Source organism: Ranitomeya imitator, chromosome 1 (assembly GCF_032444005.1).
Source record: "Ranitomeya imitator isolate aRanImi1 chromosome 1, aRanImi1.pri, whole genome shotgun sequence".
NCBI classification, from domain to species: Eukaryota; Metazoa; Chordata; class Amphibia; order Anura; family Dendrobatidae; genus Ranitomeya; species Ranitomeya imitator.
The window spans coordinates 658,192,384-658,212,822 of record NC_091282.1 but is presented as its reverse complement, the minus strand read 5'-3'; the positions used below and the strand labels follow the sequence as shown (position 1 = coordinate 658,212,822).

The 20,439-nt window shown below is 47.5% G+C and overlaps 2 protein-coding genes across 3 annotated transcripts; both read right to left on the bottom strand.

Moving 5' to 3' along the window:
• Positions 1-546: 546 nt before the first annotated feature.
• Positions 547-2,842, bottom strand: NUDT17 (nudix hydrolase 17). Of its 2 annotated transcripts, none has more exons than XM_069728786.1 (8): positions 2,632-2,842; positions 2,435-2,557; positions 2,167-2,350; positions 2,033-2,058; positions 1,824-1,916; positions 1,641-1,739; positions 1,424-1,560; positions 547-1,351 (listed from the first exon to the last, which is right to left on the bottom strand). In XM_069728786.1, exons 1-8 carry the CDS (start codon positions 2,704-2,706, stop codon positions 1,186-1,188), a joined length of 903 nt encoding a protein of 300 aa, XP_069584887.1. In that variant the 5' UTR covers positions 2,707-2,842; the 3' UTR covers positions 547-1,185. The 2 variants fall into 2 exon arrangements, with proteins under 2 accessions (XP_069584887.1, XP_069584888.1); XM_069728787.1 differs by having other exon boundaries at positions 1,016-1,343.
• A 6,263-nt stretch (positions 2,843-9,105) lies between these two features.
• POLR3C (RNA polymerase III subunit C) lies at positions 9,106-20,415 on the bottom strand. Its single transcript, XM_069728785.1, has 15 exons — positions 20,266-20,415; positions 19,886-20,032; positions 19,516-19,771; positions 19,181-19,372; positions 19,021-19,103; positions 18,836-18,940; positions 18,619-18,711; positions 18,079-18,159; positions 17,945-17,996; positions 17,790-17,850; positions 17,564-17,714; positions 10,050-10,151; positions 9,770-9,819; positions 9,509-9,658; positions 9,106-9,429 (listed from the first exon to the last, which is right to left on the bottom strand). The coding sequence occupies exons 2-15, from the start codon at positions 20,030-20,032 to the stop codon at positions 9,345-9,347; spliced, it is 1,608 nt and encodes a 535-aa protein (XP_069584886.1). The 5' UTR covers positions 20,266-20,415; the 3' UTR covers positions 9,106-9,344.
• Positions 20,416-20,439: the final 24 nt, after the last annotated feature.

The following is a 20,439-nucleotide window of genomic DNA, read 5'->3' as shown; positions in this document are numbered from 1 at the left end:
ATCGGGCCCCCACTTCGCATTACATGAGCCCCCTCACCCAGGCCATAGCAGGATCTCACAGCGCGAGCAATAGCGCCAGCCGGATCAGCAGCATCGTATCCACCAGCTCCTTACGAGAAAGTCACGGACACAGCGGATCCCAAACCTCCACCCCGACCATACCGGGGTGCAGACCGGACATTATATCATTGGACTGAGCGCCAACACAGGCCCCATAAAAAACAGCATTAAAGCCGTGGCGGCACACGGACAGCAAGAATGTACAGGCACTTTTTTTCTCCAAGTGATTGATTTTTAATTTTATAATAATGTCATAATTGGGCTTGTATCAGATTTTTTTTTTTTTATTGGGGGTTTTCATATAAAGCAATACTCTATTTCTCCCTGTTATCAGCCACTTTAGGCCAAAAGGAGCAATATCTTAAGATGAAATGAATGAGGGGGAGATGTAGAGAAACCTTATTGCCCCCTGTGATCAATACCTTTATATCATGTATCTCCAGTCAGGAATCATTTACTGAATATCAGCTGAAAATTATCAAAAAATGCATTAAAATAGTTTTATGTAAAAGACGTATCATTCCGCAATCACCTGCCATAGAGAAACTTTGCTTGCAGTACTGGTTCCTACCAACAGTTGGTGTAGAGAGTGATATAGTTCAACACCTACAGGCAGCATCTGGTACTGTACCCCAAATTTATTTATTTTTGTTCTGATCTCGTATCATGGAGGCTATAAATCATATTTCAGGATTTTCTACTTGCCCATCGTGTATCTATTGTATTGTCTGATTGTATTTACAGGGCGCTGTACAGAAAAATAATGCATAGACATTTTATATTTTTAGGTTTTTTTTTTTATGTATAAGGACTTCCCTGCTATGTGCCCTTTACACTGAGGAATTGAGAGCCATCTCCATTCCAGATCTCCTTCTTGGTGTTTTAGGGTTAATGTAATAGCTGCCATCCTGCATATTTATGTATTTAAGTCTGTGATGTATCTGTATTTAGTCTCTTATTTGTAGTCTGTGGGATGGACGTTTCTTCCTTTGAAAAAGAATTTTTTTTTTTTTTAAGTGGGAATAAACCCTTTTATTTATTCAGTGTGTGTCCTGTCATAGCATGCAGGGGCCTCTGGGGGCACTGTGGTATTGTCATAGTGGCTACTGATTGATGGAAGAGCCATTAGGTGACTTCCTCTTGTCGAAGAGCCTCCAGCCACAACCCCAGCGCATACTTTGTGCCGGTGCTGACGCGTTCTGTATCTTCACCGTCTATGGGTGCTGTGTTCAGAAGTGTGGACACGGCGAGGTCCCTCTGTGTTAGGGATCGCCCGCAGACTTCTGTAATCCTAGGAAAATGATGACGTATTAAGGTAGAGATCTGCAGAACATTGCTTTCCTCTAGGTCGCTCCGCTCTTACCTTACAGAGGTCTGCAGTTCGGGATTTTCCCTCCCAGAATCCTTTACTCCTTCTTCAGCAGCCACAATCATCTTGGCGAGCTCCGGGTCTATCCACGCGCATGCACTCACTTCCTGCTCATCTGGGCGGAGCTTCTCCTGTATATACAGGAAGTTAGGACGTCTGTGCTCGCGATTTAGCGATGGCACCATATCATTTTGGCAGTACGCCCACCTACCTGCAGCTCATGGTGGGTTTCATTGGATGAGACCAGCAGGTAGGCAACAATATGATGGCGCTGAGGCAATCCGTGGCTCAGAAGCGGGGGAAATGCAGACTGTAAGAAAAGGTGTGGTGCTGTCATTGGGGGGGGGGGGGGGGGTTATAGTAGTTAGCCATATTCTCTAGGCACAATATTTACCTCCCACAATCCCAGAATGCTCCATAGAAGGTCCGTGCTTTGTAGGTTTAACCCAGTCTCCTCCTGAAGTTCTCGAAGACCGGCCTCATGGAGCTGTTTTAGGGGAGAAGATCCGGTGCTCACTGATTGGCTGTGATCCTGTGGTAAACATGACTGTGCCTCCTACCTATCTGACGGGAGGGCCTTGCCCATGCCCTGGTGCAACATACCTGTTCTCCATTCTCCATGTGACCCCCTGTAAAAAGTTGAAAATACTTATGAATGCAGCTTTGGATGTGACTGGAGTAGAGGGCACAGTGCAGACAGGACTGGATTCTGTCGCTCTTACAATGGCGGTACAGACCTGGCGGGACCCAGATGTTGGGGAAGATGTGCAGCTCCTTGGTGCGTCTTGTGAGAAGAACCCTTTTATTTACGGACTGCACCAAAATGGTGACTCCAACGTCCACGCCGCGGCTCACTATCTCCTCAGGGAGGGAAGCAGCTTGCTCCGCAGTCAGGTTCTTGATCGGACAGAAGGACGGCCTCTGCGAGAAACACAGGTCACTCAGGGAAAGCAGGATGACATCCAGTATGTCACCAGTCACCCAGCTTCCCCTATAATCACGCACCTGCAGCTTTGCCTTCCTGGATCCGCTGAACGGCCGGTCTGAGATGATGAATCGATTGTGATCCAAGCCACAGTTTACGGTCGCTCGGTCCTGACCGCAAGGGGCAAAGTGTCCAGTGACGCCCTAGAAAATACCCCCAGACTTGTATCACGGTGCTGCTGAGAGCATGATGCCACTACAGCGCTGCCGACATTCACCTGCACAAACTTTGCACATTGCAGCAGAGACTCCTCTTTCCTCAGATGCACCAGGATGCGTTTCACACACTCCATCTTGGATTGTCAGAGAGATGTCATCATAGATCCCAGCGCAGGCTGCAAGTAACAGACTGCAGAAAGGATGAGAGCCGAGACCTGCACTTTGGACTGAGAGCACTCATGTACCATGGGACAGGAAGTAGACACCTCCCAGAATCCTCAGCGAAAGGAGGAAAAAAAAAAGTGATGGTGCCCTCTGCTGGGCAAACATAGGTATTGACAGCAACCAGGATTACTTTACAGCTCAGCAGACAGTATCACACAGGATAGGATTAGATCCACGCTCGGCAGACAGGATAGGATTGGATACACGGCTCAGCAGACAGTATAACACAGGATAGGATTAGATACACGGCTCAGCAGTCAGTATCACACAGGATCCACGCTCGGCAGACAGGATAGGATTAGATACACAGCTCAGCAGTCAGTATAACACAGGATAGGATTAGATACACAGCTCAGCAGACAGTATCACACAGGATAGGATTAGATACACGGCTCAGCAGTCAGTATCACAGGATAGGATTAGATATATGGCTTAGCAGACAGTATCACACAGGATAGGATTAGATACACGGCTCAGTTCTCAACGATAAGCCGGATTACTTACCGGTAATGCCCTTTTAATGAGCCACGACAGCACCCACTTTGAGGGACCCGCCCATAGGAACAGGAAACCTACAGAGACAAAAGGGCGGTCCCCCTCTCCTCCTCAGTTGTTTTTCAGAGTACGAGAGGAACTGCCGTTGTTAGCTTAGTATATCTCCGTAATTTTTAGTACATCTTATTATATCTATATTCACCCATGAGAATATCTTGTATTAATAACTATTAGGGTGGGAAGTGACAGGGTGCTGTCGTGGCTCATTAAAAGGGCATTACCGGTAAGTAATCCGGCTTTTTACCCTTCGCCACGACAGCACCCACTTTGAGAGATTTTCAGAGAACCTTCACCTGGGTGGGATTACCGTACTAAGGACGGCTCTCCCGAATGCCAAATCAGATGCAGAAGACAGATCAAGTCTATAATGTCTATAAAGTTGAAGGCGACGACCAGGTTGCGGCCTTACATATGAGCTCGATGGAGATGTCTTTATTCTCCGCCCACGAGGATGATACAGCCCGAGCTGAATGTGCTTTCACTCCCTCTGGAGGATCTTTGCCTTTTGATAAGTATGCAAGATGGATAGCCTCTCTGATCCAACGGGACAAGGTAGCTTTCGTGACACTGTGGCCCTTTCGGTGACCCTGAAAAGATACAAACAGAGCCCTACTCTGTCTGCAGGACTGGGTTTTCTCTATGTAGCTTAGGACTGCTCTTTTAACGTCTAACATATGCAGTTTCTCTTCCTCTGGATTTAGTGGATTATCATAAAAGGAAGGCAGGAAAATTTCCTGAGATCTATGGTACTTTGTCGCTACTTTAGGGAGATATGATGGATCTGGTTTGAGAACCACCCTGTCCTGATATGTCATTAAGAATGGAGGGTCTATGGAGAGGGCTTGGATGTCTCCTACTCGTCTGGCCGACGTTAAGGCTATCAATAAAGCTACCTTGTATGTGATATTTTTTAGAGGGATAGAATCTAAAGGCTCAAAAGGAGGTCCAGTTAAGGCGTCTAGAACTAGATTCAAGTCCCAAGGTGGTAGACGTGGGACATGAACCGGGGTACATCGTTCACATGCTCTAATAAATCTGGCTATCCATCTGTCACCCGCTATGTTAGCACTTTAAAGGGCTCCTAAAGCAGACACCTGAACTCTTAAGGTATTAACTGATAGACCGAGCTCATGTCCCCTTTGTAGGAACTCTAGGATAGCTTTAATAGGAACCTTACTAGAGAAGGGCTTTGTATAGAAGGTAAGGAATTTCTTCCATACTCTGCTATATATTAGAGTTGTAGACCTCTTTCTACTTTGCAGCGTGTTAATAAGCTCTTGAGAAAATCCCCTTAGCGTTAGTATCTGCCTTTCAAGTTCCACGCCGTAAGGTGGAGTCCCTTTACTCGTGGATGGTAGAATGGACCCGGAGACAAGAGGTCTGGTGTCATTGGCAGAATCCAGGGATCGCAAACTGACATCGCTCGAAGACAGGAGAACCAGGGTCTCTTTGGCCAAAACGGAGCTATTAATATTACTTTTGCTTTTTCTTCCCTTATTTTCTTGATCACCATTGGAAGTAGCATCATTGGTGGAAATGCGTAGGCCAAATCGTATTTCCATGGATACTGGAGAGAGTCTATTATATCTGGATGATCTGACACATTCAGGGAAGCAAACATCGGTACCTGCCTGTTGTTCCTGGTCGCAAATAAATCTATCTGCGGAAGGCCCCATATGTCCACTATCTTCCTGAATATCCGAGGATTGAGAGTCCATTCTCCCTGGCGAAGCGTGTGGCAACTTAGGAAGTCGGCTTCTAAATTTTCTACTCCTCTGATGTGTAAAGCCGTGAGTGAAAGTAAATTGGGTTCTGCTAGCTCGAAGATGTCTGCTGCTGAACACATCAGACTTCCTGATCGCGTTCCGCCTTGCCGATTCAAATATGCGACCACTGTTGTGTTGTCCGACAGGATTTTGACATGAGACCCTCGGAGCTGAGGAAGGAAAAATTTTAAGACATAATAAACTGCATTTAGTTCTTTCCAATTTGAGGAGTGCTGAATTTCTAAAGAATTCCAGCGACCTTGGGCTATATTTTGGTCTAGATGGGCCCCCCACTCTTCTGGACCTGCGTCGGTAGTGAGTATTTTAGAGGACCTTATTGTCCAAGAGACACCTCTGGACAAATGGTCTTTATCTAACCACCAAAGGAGAGACTGAAGCACGTCATCGGATAAGGTGATCTTAGTATTTAGATGACCCTGGCAATGTGTTTGAGCATGAAGTATCTGGTGTTGTAAAGCCCTAGTATGGAATTGGGCCCATTGCACCGCAGGAATACAGGAGGAGAGAGACCTTAAGAGAGACATGGCATCTCTAAGAGACATGTGAGGCTTAGATCTTGCCATAGTGACTTTTGAAATTATGGTATATTTTTTGGATTCTGGTAAGAGACATTTTTGACTTACAGAGTCCAAGACTAGTCCTAGGAAGGACTGAAGAGTTTCTGGATGCAGCTTTGATTTTTTGAAGTTTACAATCCAGCCTAGAGCTTGTAATGATGAAATGGTATTAGACAAGCGTTCTTCACACCGAGATGCTGAATTACCAATTATTAGGAAATCATCTAAATAGGGCACAATTAGCGTGTCCTGATGACGTAGATAGGCCATCACCTCTAGCATGACTTTCGTGAAAATTCGAGGGGCCATAGAAAGGCCGAATGGCATGGCCGTAAACTGGAAGTGACGGATTCGGCCTTGTAGGTTTACTGCCACCCTGAGATATTTTTGGTGGTCTGCATGGATTGGAAGATGGTAATATGCATCCTTTAAATCCAGACCCGTCATAAAGCACCTAGGAAACAAAAGTTTAATAGTAGATCTTATTGATTCCATTTTAAAGGTGTTTTTATACAAAAAGGAATTTAGTTTCTTCAGATTTATTATAGTCCAAAAAGTACCATCAGGTTTTGAAACCAGAAATAAAGGGGAATAAAATCCCCTCCCTTCCTGATTTTTTGGTACTTCAACGAGAACATTCTTAGCCAAAAGGCTCAGAATTTCTAACTGAAGCGCTTCTTGTTGATCCGGCGCTTTCAGTGATGCTATGATAAATTTATCTCGTGGTAATCTAAAGAAATCTAATCTTAGTCCAGATCTTATTAGACGGAGGATCCATTGATTTGAAGTTATGTTTTCTCACTGATGATAAAAATATTTCAGCCTCCCACCAACTGGGATCTCTCTACTGATGGTATCTACCACGTCTAGATGTCTCAGGGTTACTGTATAAGGCACCTTTCGGTTTTGCTTCCTTTGACTCCCAACGGTCTTTCTGTGGCTCGTACGGCCTCCTTCTGTTAAATGGCCGTCTCCTAAACACTCTCCTATAAGAAGGAAGAAACTGTTTAGGAAAGCCCTTCCTTCTCTCTCCTGCTTTATTCAGTAGGTCATCCAGGACCTTCCCAAACAGGAACTCACCCTGGCATGGGATTGAACATAATCTGGATTCGATTGTGCATCTCCCCTCCATCCTTTTAACCAGAAGGCTCGACGAGCCACATTGACCAGACCTGCTGACCTCGCCGCCAACCGGAGGGAGTCCGCTGAAGCGTCGGCTAAAAATGCTGCCGCACTCCTGCTTAGAGGCACAGTTTGGAGAATTTTTTCTCTCGCCACCTTGCCCTTTACTTGCTGCTCCAGCTGGTCTACCCAGACTAGTAAAGACCTGGCTGTGCACGTGCCTGATATTGCTGGCTTAAAGGCTCCTGTATTTGTCTCCCAAGATCTTTTGAGGAGAGCTTCTGTTTTACGGTCTAATGGATGCAGTAAAACTCCCGTATCTTCTACCGGAAGGGAGGACTGTCTTGAGGTTGACGCCACTGCCGCGTCCACTTTAGGGACTTTGGACCACACCACCAAATCCTCATCACTAAAGGGGTAACGCCTTTTAGAAGATGATGGGAGAAACCCTTTCCCTTGTTTGTCCCATTCCTTCTTAACAAGGTCCTTAATAGTGGTATTGACCAGGAAGGCACGGCGTTTTTTCTGGCCTAGTCCAGCAAACATTATATCCTGTACCAACCTAACCTCCTTAGTATCCGGACACCCCATGGTGTTCCTAACGGATTTTACGAGGTTATCTATGCTGTCGACAGGAAAACATGCACCGCCTTCATCCTCAGAAGAGCTAGGGGATATTAGGGTATTAGAGGATCGGATAAGGCCCTCTTCAGATTCTGAACTGGAGACTGGAGAGTGGTGCTTACTTCCATGTTTTTTTATGAGATTTCGCTCCGAGAGACTGGATCTCCTGTCTTATCATGGAACGGATGTTTGTGGCCGTAACAGCCGCCTCATCCTGTAAAGTCTGATTAATGCAGGTCTGACACAACCTCTTGGGATACGTGTCGGGCAGGGGTTGCATACACAGGGCACACTGCTTATGCCTAGATTTACTGGTCTTCTTAGCCTAAGGCTAGGGTCACATTGCGTTAGCGCAATCCGCTAGCGCTAAACGGATTGCACTAACGCAATGTTTTTAACAGGGCCGCGTCCCGGGGTCGCGGTAACGTCCCCGCTCGCGCAGATCCCCGATCTGCGAGAGCGGGGAACGGACCGCGGGCGCGCCTCGGATGCTTCAAGCAGCGTCCGCGGCGCGCCAGGAAACACCGGCGCGTCGCTAGCGCGTGCCGAACAGGGCACGCGCTAGTGCTGCGCGTTCCCATTGCCGTAAATGGGCACGCTAACGTACGCGTTGCACGGCGTTAATTTCGCCGTGCAACGCTGTCCGTTAGGTTCCCATTGCGTTAATGGGAACGCGCTAGCCTAAGGGGAGAGGTAAAGAAGGAAGGGATCAGCTTATAGGTAGAGGATTATAGACACTTACCCAGTGAAGCTATTGTCATACCAGTCTTGGAGGTGAAGCCGCTGTGTGGGGTGTTAGGAGATCAGTATCTCTACTCTTCGTCTTGGTCCTGGAATGAGTGTCAGATCCTGCCATTGAGCGACCACTCTTTGCAGACGATCTAGCGCTGCTTTTCTCTGTGCTATCTTCCACCATAGGTGGGAGCTCCTCATGTGCCGGGGACAGCATGGTGAGCGATCTGCTCGGCGTCCCCGGCCTGCATTTGTAAAGCGCGGAGTTTTTTATCATGCTCCTGCCGCGAACCGGAAGTGTATCAATCACTTCCGGTTCAATGGATTAGTGTGGACTTACCTGCGCGATGCAGCCGCCTCTACAGCGTCGCTGGCGGCCGACGATACCCAACACCTGGGCCCTCCATAGGCCGGGTTCGATCACCCGGAACCTGCCGGATCTCCACAGACGAGGGGGGAGGATGCGTGCAGTGGCTCCCCCGCCGCTGCTTCCGACGCCGCAGCCCCTGCTGTCCCCACAGGATCACACAGGCGGGTGCACAGGCGTTAGGTAATCCTGGAGGTGCTCCAACCACCTCCTCTGTAGTAATCCCGGGATTTCCGATAGGAACAGGAAACCAACTGAGGAGGAGAGGGGGACCGCCCTTTTGTCTCTGTAGGTTTCCTGTTCCTATGGGCGGGTCCCGCTCTCAAAGTGGGTGCTGTCGTGGCAAAGGGTAAAAACTCCATTTTGGATAATTCACTATCGGCCATGTTGCTCACAAAGGGCGTGTCTTCATGGTCATAGCGACCAATAAGATTAGAGCTTACATACTAGAACCTTCATGGGAAGAATACAAGCTGGACTCGGATTGGTTGCTATGGGCAGTGTTTAAAGTTCAGGCTCTGCCTGAGATTTTCCTTCATAAAATGACTGAAGATGACACAGGAGAACTTATTACAGAAGATTTATTGAATTTATACAATTATGAGAAATGTGACAGACATCGGGCACCATATTATGGAAACCAAGTCTGTCTCTCGAAGGTCACCTCCATATTAGTGGTGATGTCTTGCCTTCAGCCTCCCCACTGGTTACATGGCAACCAATATGGCTGGCGTATTGCCCTACCCAGTGGTCAGCACTGGTAAGGGGGCAATCAGTATGTACCAGATGGGGAGGGGTCTCTATCACGAGATCTTGGCCTTTGTGCTATTGATATAAGACTCCAGAATGAAGATGGTATCATCCACCTGGATCTCACTGGCGTCCAGTCTGCAGGACAAAAGGGAAAGTTGTGAGTATTACAAGAGGTCGCGCAGGCCCTCAGGAATTTCGCCGTGGCTCCACTCACTTGTTCACATTGCGCTTCAGGTTGTCGAGCTGCTGTCGCTCCGGAGCGGTGATCATCTCCTCAATCTCCTGCAGCTGAGACTCCTCGGCCCCGGTGGCCTGCATGGAAGCGATGATGGCCTCAATCCTCTGGGATTTCTCCAGCAGCCTCCTGCATCATACAGAAGCAAGGTGGAAATGTTACACATTTTCCCCAGGAGACAGCAAAAAACATATTGTAACTGTTAGTAGCAATTTATGGTATGCTGCAAAAAAATCTTACTTGTTTTCCCTGGTCTCATACTGTCGCCTATCGATCAGATTAGCCACAGTCTGACGGGTGAAAAAAACAATATTGCAAATATTAGACAGCAAAAAAAAAAAAAAAAAAATTAAAATCGGACACAGTTCCACCCCCAACCTGCAGGTGGAGCTATAGCTAGAATATGAAAATATACAAACTAGTGGGTAAGAGATCAACTGCACCTGTCAAAGAAAAAAAAAAAAGCATGGTGGGTATAGTCAGGGCGGCTTCTGTGCGAGTGTTGTGGGGTGTTTTTTACCTTGTAACATCGCTGCAGTAACATCCTGGCTGCTGATAGAGGATTCACTGCGTACAGGTAGAAGGTTCTAGATGGCGCATGATCGGGAGTTTTCGGAATTTCCTGTATAGGAAAGAGAATTACATAGGACAATAGGAAAACACAAAGAGTGGTGCAGAGAGAATTCAATACTGAGACTGCAAATTATCCAAGACTCTTTTACAAAAATAGTTAAAAAAATAAAACATTTGGAAAATTCCACAGAGAACATTTCTGTAAGGCCGGGGTCACACCAGTGATGAATACGGACGAGTGTTGTGATAAAACATTGATAGCACTCGGACCAGCATTCATCTATGGGGCAGCTTACATTACCGTATTTTTCCTCTTCCGTTTTCAGTGTGCGAGTGAAATCACATCATGCTGCCATTGTCACAGACACTCGGCCCATTCTCGGGGTCAGCGGATGATGTCCTATAGGCTTATATGGGTGCGAGTGAGACAGCGCACATCACTCGGATATCATCCGCTGACCCCAGCAATGGAGGAGATGGAGAAATTCATTTCTCCGCCTCCTCCGCAGCTGTGCTCCGACCCTCTCTGTGCGAGAGGCTCGGAGCACAGACGCATGACACTCTGCTCCCGCTCGCAGCAGAGCAGGAGCCGAGGGTCATTAGCATATCGCATCTGATGCTCTCGCATCAGAGGCGTAGCTAGGGGTTCAGCTCAGGGGGGGGCCAAACATGTGAGTGGGCCCCTAACAGGCGGACATATCATTAGTGCAAACTATGCGGCAGCACATGGGCCCAAGAGTTAAGGGGGCCCTTTTCTACCCCTAAATAAGGTGCAATTTTGTATTTTTAGAAGTTCTTGGGCTGCAAAGGGCCCATATATTGTTCTTGCACATGGGCCCTTTTCTGTCTGTGTCCACAGACAAAATAAATCTCTATACAATAACCAGTACTGATAATACCGCCATACGGTGATACCATATAGTGGTAGAGACCAGTCCTGCATGACATAGAGAGATCTCAGTACAGTTATAGATGGTGACTTACAGAGGACGTTCTTTCCGGGGGAGCCATTCACTTTTCCCATCTTTTCCACCTGGCCCAGACTGACAAACTGTGTATACTATTACTTCAATATTTTTCAGTCACCGCTCTGTGTATAGAGAGTGGCGGCTGTAACTGATGCCCCGGGACAGACTGACAGCCGGTAGTTAGGCTTCAATGCTTCGTAAGTGCCTACTTAACCCCTCTGTGACCTTAGACGTACTATCCCGTCGAGGTGCCCTGGGCTTATCTGACCCTGGACGGGATAGTACGTCATAGCCGATCGGCCGCGCTCACGGGGGGGAGCGCGGCCGGGTGTCAGCTGCTTATCGCAGCTGACATCCGGCACTATGTGCCAGGAGCGGTCACGGACCGCCCCCGGCACATTAAACCCTGGCACACCGCGATCAAAGATGATCGCGATGTGCCGGCGGTGCAGGGAAGCACCGCGCAGGGAGGGGGCTCCCTGCGGGCTTCCCTGAGACCCCCGGAGCAACGCGATGTGATCGCGTTGCTGCGAGGGTCTCACCTCCCTCCCTGCTCAGTCCAGCTCCGGATCCAAGATGGCCGCGGATCCGGGTCCTGCAGGGAGGGAGGTGGCTTCACAGAGCCTGCTCAGAGCAGGCACTGTGAAGCCTGCAGCGCTGCATGTCAGATCAGTGATCTGACAGAGTGCTGTGCAAACTGTCAGATCACTGATCTGTGATGTCCCCCCCTGGGACAAAGTAAAAAAAAAAAATTTTCCAAATGTGTAAAAAAAATAAAAAAAAATATTCCAAAATAATGAAAAAAAAAAAAAAAATTCCCATAAATACATTTCTTCATCTAAATAAAAAAAACCCAATAAAAGTACACATATTTAGTATCGCCGCGTCCGTAACGACCCGACCTATAAAACTGTCCCACTAGTTAACCCCTTCAGTAAACACCGTAAGAAAAAAAAAACGAGGCAAAAAACAACGCTTTATTATCATACCGCCGAACAAAAAGTGGAATAACACGCGATCAAAAGGACAGATATAAATAACCATGGTACCGCTGAAAGCGTCATATTGTCCCGCAAAAAAAGAGCCGCCATACAGCATCATCAGCAAAAAAATAAAAAAGTTATAGTCCTGAGAATAAAGCGATGCAAAAATAATTATTTTTTCTGTAAAATAGTTTTTATCGTATAAAAGCGCCAAACCATAAAAAAATGATATAAATGAGGTATCGCTGTAATCGTACTGACCCGAAGAATAAAACTGATTTATCAATTTTACCAAACGCGGAACGGTATAAACGCCTCCCCCAATAGAAATTCATGAATAGCTGGCTTTTGGTCATTCTTCCTCACAAAAATCGGAATAAAAAGCGATCAAAAAAATGTCACGTGCCCAAAAATGTTTTCAATAAAAACGTCAACTCGTCCCGCAAAAAACAAGACCTCACATGACTCTGTGGACCAAAATATGGAAAAATTATAGCTCTCAAAATGTGGTATTGCAAAAAATATTTTTTGCAATAAAAAGGGTCTTTCAGTGTGTGACGGCTGCCAATCATAAAAATCCGCTAAAAAACTCGCTATAAAAGTAAATCAAACCCCCCTTCATCACCCCCTTAGTTAGGGAAAAATAAAAAAAAATGTATTTATTTCCATTTTCCCATTAGGGCTAGGGTTAGGGCTAGGGTTAGGGCTAGGGTTAGGGCTTAGATTACATTTACAGTTGGGAATAGGGTTGGGATTAGGGTTAGGGGTGTGTCAGGGTTAGAGGTGTGGTTAGGGTTACTGTTGGAATTAGGGTTAGGGGTGTGTTTAGATTAGGGTTTCAGTTATAATTGGGGGGTTTCCACTGTTTCGGCACATCAGGGGCTCTCCAAACACGACATGGCGTCCGATCTCAATTCCAGCCAATTCTGCGTTGAAAAAGTAAAACAGTGCTCCTTCCCTTCCGAGCTCTCCCGTGTGCCCAAACAGGGGTTTACCCCAACATATTGGGTATCAGCGTACTCAGGACAAATTGGACAACAACTTTTGTGGACCAATTTCTCCTGTTACCCTTGGGAAAATACAAAACTGGGGGCTAAAAAATAATTTTTGTGGGAAAACAAAAAGATTTTTTATTTTCACGGCTCTGCATTATAAACTGTAGTGAAACACTTGGGGGTTCAAAGTTCTCACAACACATCTAGATAAGTTCATTGAGGGGTCTAGTTTCCAATATGGGGTCACTTGTGGGGGGTTTCTACTGTTTAGGTACATTAGGGGCTCTGCAAACGCAATGTGACGCCTGCAGACCAATCCATCTAAGTCTGCATTCCAAATGATGCTCCTTCCCTTCCGAGCCCTCCCATGCGCCCAAACGGTGGTTCCCCCCCACATATCGGGTATCAGCGTACTCAGGACAAATTGGACAACAACATTTAGGGTCCAATTTCTCCTGTTACCCTAGGGAAAATACAAAACTGGGGGCTAAAAAATAATTTTTGTGGGAAAAAAATTTTGTTTTATTTTTATGGCTCTGCATTATAAACTTCTGTGAAGCCCTTGGTGGGTCAAAGTGCTCACCACACATCCAGATAAGTTCCTTAGGGGGTCTACTTTCCAAAATGGTGTCACTTGTGGGGGGTTTCAATGTTTAGGCACATCAGTGGCTCTCCAAACGCAACATGGCGTCCCATCTCAATTCCTGTCAATTTTGCATTGAAAAGTCAAATAGCGCTCCTTCCCTTCCGAGCTCTCCCATGCGCCCAAACAGTGGTTTACTGCCACATATGGGGTATCAGCGTACTCAGGACAAATTGGACAACAACTTTTTGGGTCCAATTTCTCCTGTTACCCTTGGTAAAATAAAACAAATTGGAGCTGAAGTAAATTTTTTGTGTAAAAAAGTTAAATGTTCATTTTTATTTAAACATTCCAAAAATTCCTATTAAACACCTGAAGGGTTAATAAACTTCTTGAATGTGGTTTTGAGCACCTTGAGGGGTGCAGTTTTTAGAATGGTGTCACACTTGGGAATTTTCTATCATATAGACCCCTCAAAATGACTTCAAATGAGACGTGGTCCCTAAAAAAAAAAATGGTGTTGTAAAAATGAGAAATTGCTGGTCAACTTTTAACCCTTATAACTCCCTAACAAAAAAAAAAAAATTGGTTCCAAAATTATGCTGATGTAAAGGAGACATGTGGGAAATGTTACTTATTAAGTATTTTGTGTGACATATCTCTGTGATTTAATTGCATAAAAATTCAAAGTTTGAAAATTGCGAAATTTTCAAAATTTTCGCCAAATTTCCGTTTTTTTCACAAATAAACGCAGGTACTATCAAAGAAATTTTACCACTATCATGAAGTACAATATGTCACGAGAAAACAATGTCAGAATCACCAGGATCCGTTGAAGCGTTTCGGAGTTATAACCTCATAGAGGGACAGTGGTCAGAATTGTAAAAATTGGCCTGGTCATTGACGTGCAAACCACCCTTGGGGGTAAAGGGGTTAATATTTAGGAGTCCCCCTATGTACAGTAGTAATGGCCCCAGCATCGCAGATGAGAGCAGGAGGTCATGTGACGATTTTCTTCTATTGAGAGAAGTCAAACTTATCTAGTCGACACGTGCAAATAGCAAACGTGGTCGCATGACCGTCTGATCACACCAGTGGTCTTGGGGTCTCATGACGGCAAGTGCACCCCATCATGATTTGGCAGTCTGTAGACTGACTGCAGACAATTATCCCAAGCCTTTAATAACTTAAAGGGAACCTGTCACCCCCCCAGGGCCTATTAAGGTAAAAGAGCCACCTTCTTCAGCACTAAGGCTGCATTCTGTGAAGGTGGCTCTTATGTTTTTGATCCCTAATAACGCTGAAATATTCACTTTTATGAATTGTGCGCCATACCTGTATTGAGTCTGGGGGGTACGTTTTCTCCCCCTGACTCAGCCGCCTCGCAGCCGTTCATCATCCCACCGAGCACCGCCTCCTCTCTGTCTTGTGCCGTCACCGGCGCTCTGCAATTATTTCTTGGGCATGCGCAATGCGCGCAGCCCTGGAACTTATATCAAGTGATGTAAGTAGATCGCACTTGTGCATAGCGCCAGATTCCCAGCCCTGCAGTGTGAATAAATCATAACACACTGCGGGGCGGGATCTCGGGCCTCCGCTACACGCAGGTGCGATTTCAGTACATCAGCTGATGTGAGTTCCAGGGCAGCGCGCACGGCGCATGCCTGAAAAATGAGAGCCCAGGCATCGGCGCCCGGGGGGATGATGGACGGCTGGGAGACGGTTGTGTCTGGGGACAAAAGACGTACCCCCCAGACTCAATACAGGTATGGCACGCAATTTATAAAAGTGAATATTTCAGCGTTATTAGGGGTCACAAACATAAGAGCCACCTTCACAGAATGCAGCCTTAGTGCTGCTGAAGGAGGCTGGCTGTATTACCTTAATAGGCCCTGGGGGGGGCGGGGTGTGACAGGTTCCCTTTAATAATTTAATTATAAGCAATTTATTCTTATAACATAGAATGCAGCCCGTGGTTACTGTATTGTTATACTTGTTAGGGGGCAGACAGACGGACGTATTTCTCATGTGAAGATCGCATCGCAATCCTTGGACTGACCGTCGGCTCTCCTGACCTGAGGCTGACAGTTGCATAGCAATTTATCACACTGTCAAGCTTATGTCAGGAGAGGTGTCAGGGCCAGTCCGAGGATTGCAATGCGCTCGTCGTATAAGTTATACAGCGTCTGTCTGCGCCCTTATGTTAATACTTATCCTTGTTATAGTAATATTAACCTTCTTTGCTATGCTTGTTTTACTAATACTTATAAAAGACCCAGCTCGCAATAATAAAAAGCCCCTGACCTCCCCATCTCCAGCCCCCAAGACAGCAACTATTAGGGTATGTTTCCAAGGGCGTATTGCTTGGGGTTTTGCTGGGGATTGGATGCTGTGTACATCCGCAGCGTCGAAACCGCAGCTTCCAGATGTTACAGTATAGTGGAGGGGATTTTATGAAATCCCATCTCCACTATGCGTACATAGACGCAGGTGGCAGACCTGCGTAACCGGACATGTGGCGTGTCTTTCTAGACAGCAGCATGTCTATTTATCTTGTAGAGATGCTCCGTCTCCACAAGATACATAAAACAGTCTATGAATAGGATGTGGTGATTCCACCTGTGTTCAATGAATATATGCAGAATCACCGTGCGTACAACAGGGGGCAGCACTTTAGGCGGAGCGGGGTATCTGCTACGTCCAAAGCGCTGCCAATACACCTCGAGGACACATACCCTCACATATGATGGAGTGAATATCTCATAACATTAAACAGTATAATAATAATCAGCCCCCCAGTGCCCCCTCACCCACGTCAGCCCTCACAATACCCTCAAACTCTCCCATTCACCTCCACAGTGCCCTGTCTCCCTCCCACTATACCACCACCCTCTCTCATTCACCCCCACAGTGCCCTGTCTCCCTCCCACAATACCACCACCCTCTCTCATTTACCCCCACAGTGCCCTGTCCCCCTCTCCCACTTCAGCCCCTACAATAACACAATCCTCTCACATTCACCCCCACAGTGACCATGATATGCCTAAACTGAATTACTCTAATAAATTCCATCCCCACTTACTGATGACGTTTTCAGGCAGTGAGGAGAACCAGGAAGTGTCCAGATAGATGCACGGAGGGCACTAGGACCCAGCATGCCTCAGCCAAACCAAGCGTGCGCAGCCAGAAAGTAACTGCAGCTGCCAGCCAGGAAGAGACTCCTCGGGTGAGACCACATCGCACTCTGCACGGAGGGGGGTTCTGCAGCCGGCATTGTGCTGCTCTCTCCCTGACACCTCAGACTCGGCAGTGGATCTCCTGGTGGGCCCCTTCAGGTGACTGGGCCCGGGGCAATGGCCCCCTCTGCCCCCCCAGTAGCTACGCTACTGTCTCGCATCGAATGCCATACCCTAGTGTGACTCCAGCCTAAGATTGTTACTGGAACCTTTAAGCAGTTTTCTTGGTGTTGATGGGACAGCACGGTGGCTCAGTGGTTAGCACTGCAGCCTTACAGCGCTGGAGTCCTGGGTTCAAATGCCATCAAGAACAACATCTGTAAGGAGTTTGTATGTTCTCCCCATGTTTGTGTGGGTTTCCTCCGGGTTCTCTGGTTTCCTCCCACATTCCAAAGGCATACTGATAGGGAATGTAGATTGTGAGCCACATAGGGGGCAGCGATGATAATGTGTGCAACCTGTATGTGCATCTGGACAGTTACAAACCACACAGAACAAAGACCAGCATGTACCCCAAACCAGTCACCAACCAGGAGCCCCACTTTTCACCTCAATTATTGTATGGAAATAGATAAAGAAAAGTAAATCAGTGTGTTTGTTATATGATACAAGTATATACCTACTATATTACTGCCCCTATATACAAGAATATAACTACTGTAATACTGCTCCTATGGACGGGTGGATGTCACTGACCTGCAGAGTGACCAGGTTGACTGATAACATCTTGTATAACATGTCCTTGGCCTCTTTTGCTGGGATCATTGCAAAGTCCTCCACTTGTTTCTGCTCCAAGTGCCTCTTACGTAGAAGGAGGCGGAAGATCCGGGCGCAGCGGGAGCCAAACCTGCGGGAAAAGAAATAAGGGAAAATGATACCTAGAAAAGGCAGAAACTTGTGCGCTTCTCTTCCGATCTCTCACCTCTCTTGGACAATGGATTCCAGGTTGGATGTGGCCAGGGAGGCGACAGCTTTGTGTAAATCTTATGGGGTTAAGTCAGCAACAACACACAGGGAAATGTAAAGTTCTGGATTATCAGATGTCGAACCTCTCATCCATACATTATGGAAGGATACTGATTACGAAGGTCCCCCCGCCACTGTCCCCCGACCGCCCCACGAACTGCAGCTGAAGTCAATGAGAGAGAAAAGAGTAAATGAAAAACAGAAACAACATGCCATGTGGCGACAGGACCAGACCAAGACATTACCGGATCGTCCGAGAGCAGCGTCAGGTACTGGTCCAACACCTGCTTGGAAATGTTGTATCCTGTGGGTAAATCTCGGAAAATCTAAAACAAAACAGGGAGAGCTTAAAGGGGAACCCATTTATTTAATGGCAATTGCCTTTAAGGGGCAATCCCATCTCCAATACCCTATCCCAATATGTAGTAGGTGTGATAAGAATATTAGCAAATGTCTCCAATTAGAAATGTAGTATTGTTCTTTTGATTCACTATGTCTCTTTTCTCATGTGCAGGCATTACAGGCGCTTAGGTATCCATGGTTACAACCACTGATATATTGACAGCTAGCTGCTATTTGTGGTAACCATGGATACCCAAGGTCCTGCGATGCCTGCACATGAGAAAAGAGACATAGTGAATAAGAAGAACTATACTACATTTCTAATTGAAGGTATTTGCTAATATTATTACACCTACTACATATTGGGATACTGTCTTGGAGATGGGAATACGCCTCTAAGTGGACAGACAATGGTGTAAAATGTCGCACGGAAGCGCAGTTACCTCATTGGAGGACAGCGGCTGTGTGAAAGCGGCGTTGGAGGAGGTGGTGATCTCACTCATTCTCAGCATTGTCCGAACAATCTCGCTGCTGGTCTGGAATGTGAAGCAATCATATCACTACTGGGAACTGTAATGGGGTCCGCATACGCCCCTTGCAGGCCAAACCTGCTTGAACACATATGGAGGCGCAAGGTTCGGCAACAGCCCTTCGGCCTACCTGGTCCATCTTGTTGGACACGGCGCTGATGATGGCCTGGTCTCTGAAGTGCTGGTGAAAGCGAACCATATTGATCTGCCAGTAGATGGCATCATCCTGGCCGCTCTGCAGAGGAAAGAACCAAGTGACTAAAGACAAAATGGCTGATGTGGCGACAGCGCTGCCCTCTGGTGACCAACACTCACCTCTCCCACAGGTTCTCTCTTCGGTCTCTTGCTCTGTGTTGCCCCCTCGTCATCATCAGAAGATCTGCGGCGCTTCCCTCTCCCTGCGGAGAACATGACACTGATGACAGTGGGCACTGTGGCCCGTCCCTTCCACCACACAGGCATTGAGACTCCTCACCAATCAGGGTGACTTTGGGCACTGAGTACATTTCGCTCTCATTGGTGACCAGAGTGGGCGCTGGGGGCCGCCGTCCTCCCGTGCTGGGCGTATCCCCTTTTTCGGAGAGGCCCGGGCAGCGTTGCACGAAGTGGGTATCTGCCAGCTTACTGAAGGTCGCCATCACGTCGCTGTACTCCGTGCTCTTCCCGTCTGTAAAGGAGACACCCAAAACAGTGTAACAAAGTCTCAGCGGCGAGAAAAACTGACAGAAGTCACTATTCCTGTATTGTCTGCCTGCCACAACTAACAGTACGCAGCTCCCATGCAGAGTAATGACGTGATGCTGCACTCGCCTTCCATGGTGTCGGTTAGTCGGTCAGCGACTTTCTTCACAACGGCGGTCAGCGTCATCTTCCCGTTCAGCAGCAACTCCTCCACGATGAGCTCGCCCGTGTCTCCGTACAGGGTCTTAGCGGTGTAGATGTAGCGGGGGAAGCGGAGGATGCGCAGGCAGCAGTCACACTGGGTGGAGTACTCCACAAAGCCACGCTTGTGCATCTGGTAGGTGACCAGGCCGTGCTGGAGGAGGACGCACAGAGCTTTCCGCACCTGCAAGGGAACAGGAGGCATCATCAGGGGGCATCATGGCGGCCAGCAGCGATCAGAGGTCGCCAGATTCCACAGCCGTGAAGGTTTCCAATCACTGACTGGCAGCAGCGGTACCTGATCGGTGGAGGTCCCGGTCGCAGAGACAATGACTCTGAGCGGCTGAGCGCCCGTCCGGATCAGGAAAGTGCCCACACGCTCCACGATTTCCCCATAGTGCTCCAGCAGCAGCAGCGAGCTCAGCCGCAGCTCCACCGCCGTCATCTGCAGGGGAAGATGGGAGCAGTAGTCATACAGCAAACACTACATCAATGGGAGTGCTGAACCTTGTAGTACTGTAGTAGAATACGACCATAAGAGTAAATTCCACTACATCACTATGACATCACAAAATGCTGGGAATTGTAGTCCCACAAAGTAAGCAAGGCTGGGAGTAATGAAAGCCCGGGGTGTCCACCACTCCTGCTAGGACTTGTAGTACCACATTAACCTCTCACCTCAACAATCCCAAAGCGCTAAGCTCAGACTCCACAGACGTGTGCCAGGACGGGCTGTTAATAAAGCTTGTTGCCATGGAAAGAGCGGCCCCAGAAGCTGGACGCTCCGCCCTCGTCTCAGTGGCGCTGGAGGACCGGACGCCTCTCGCTGGTGGCTATAGGGATAGAGCGGCT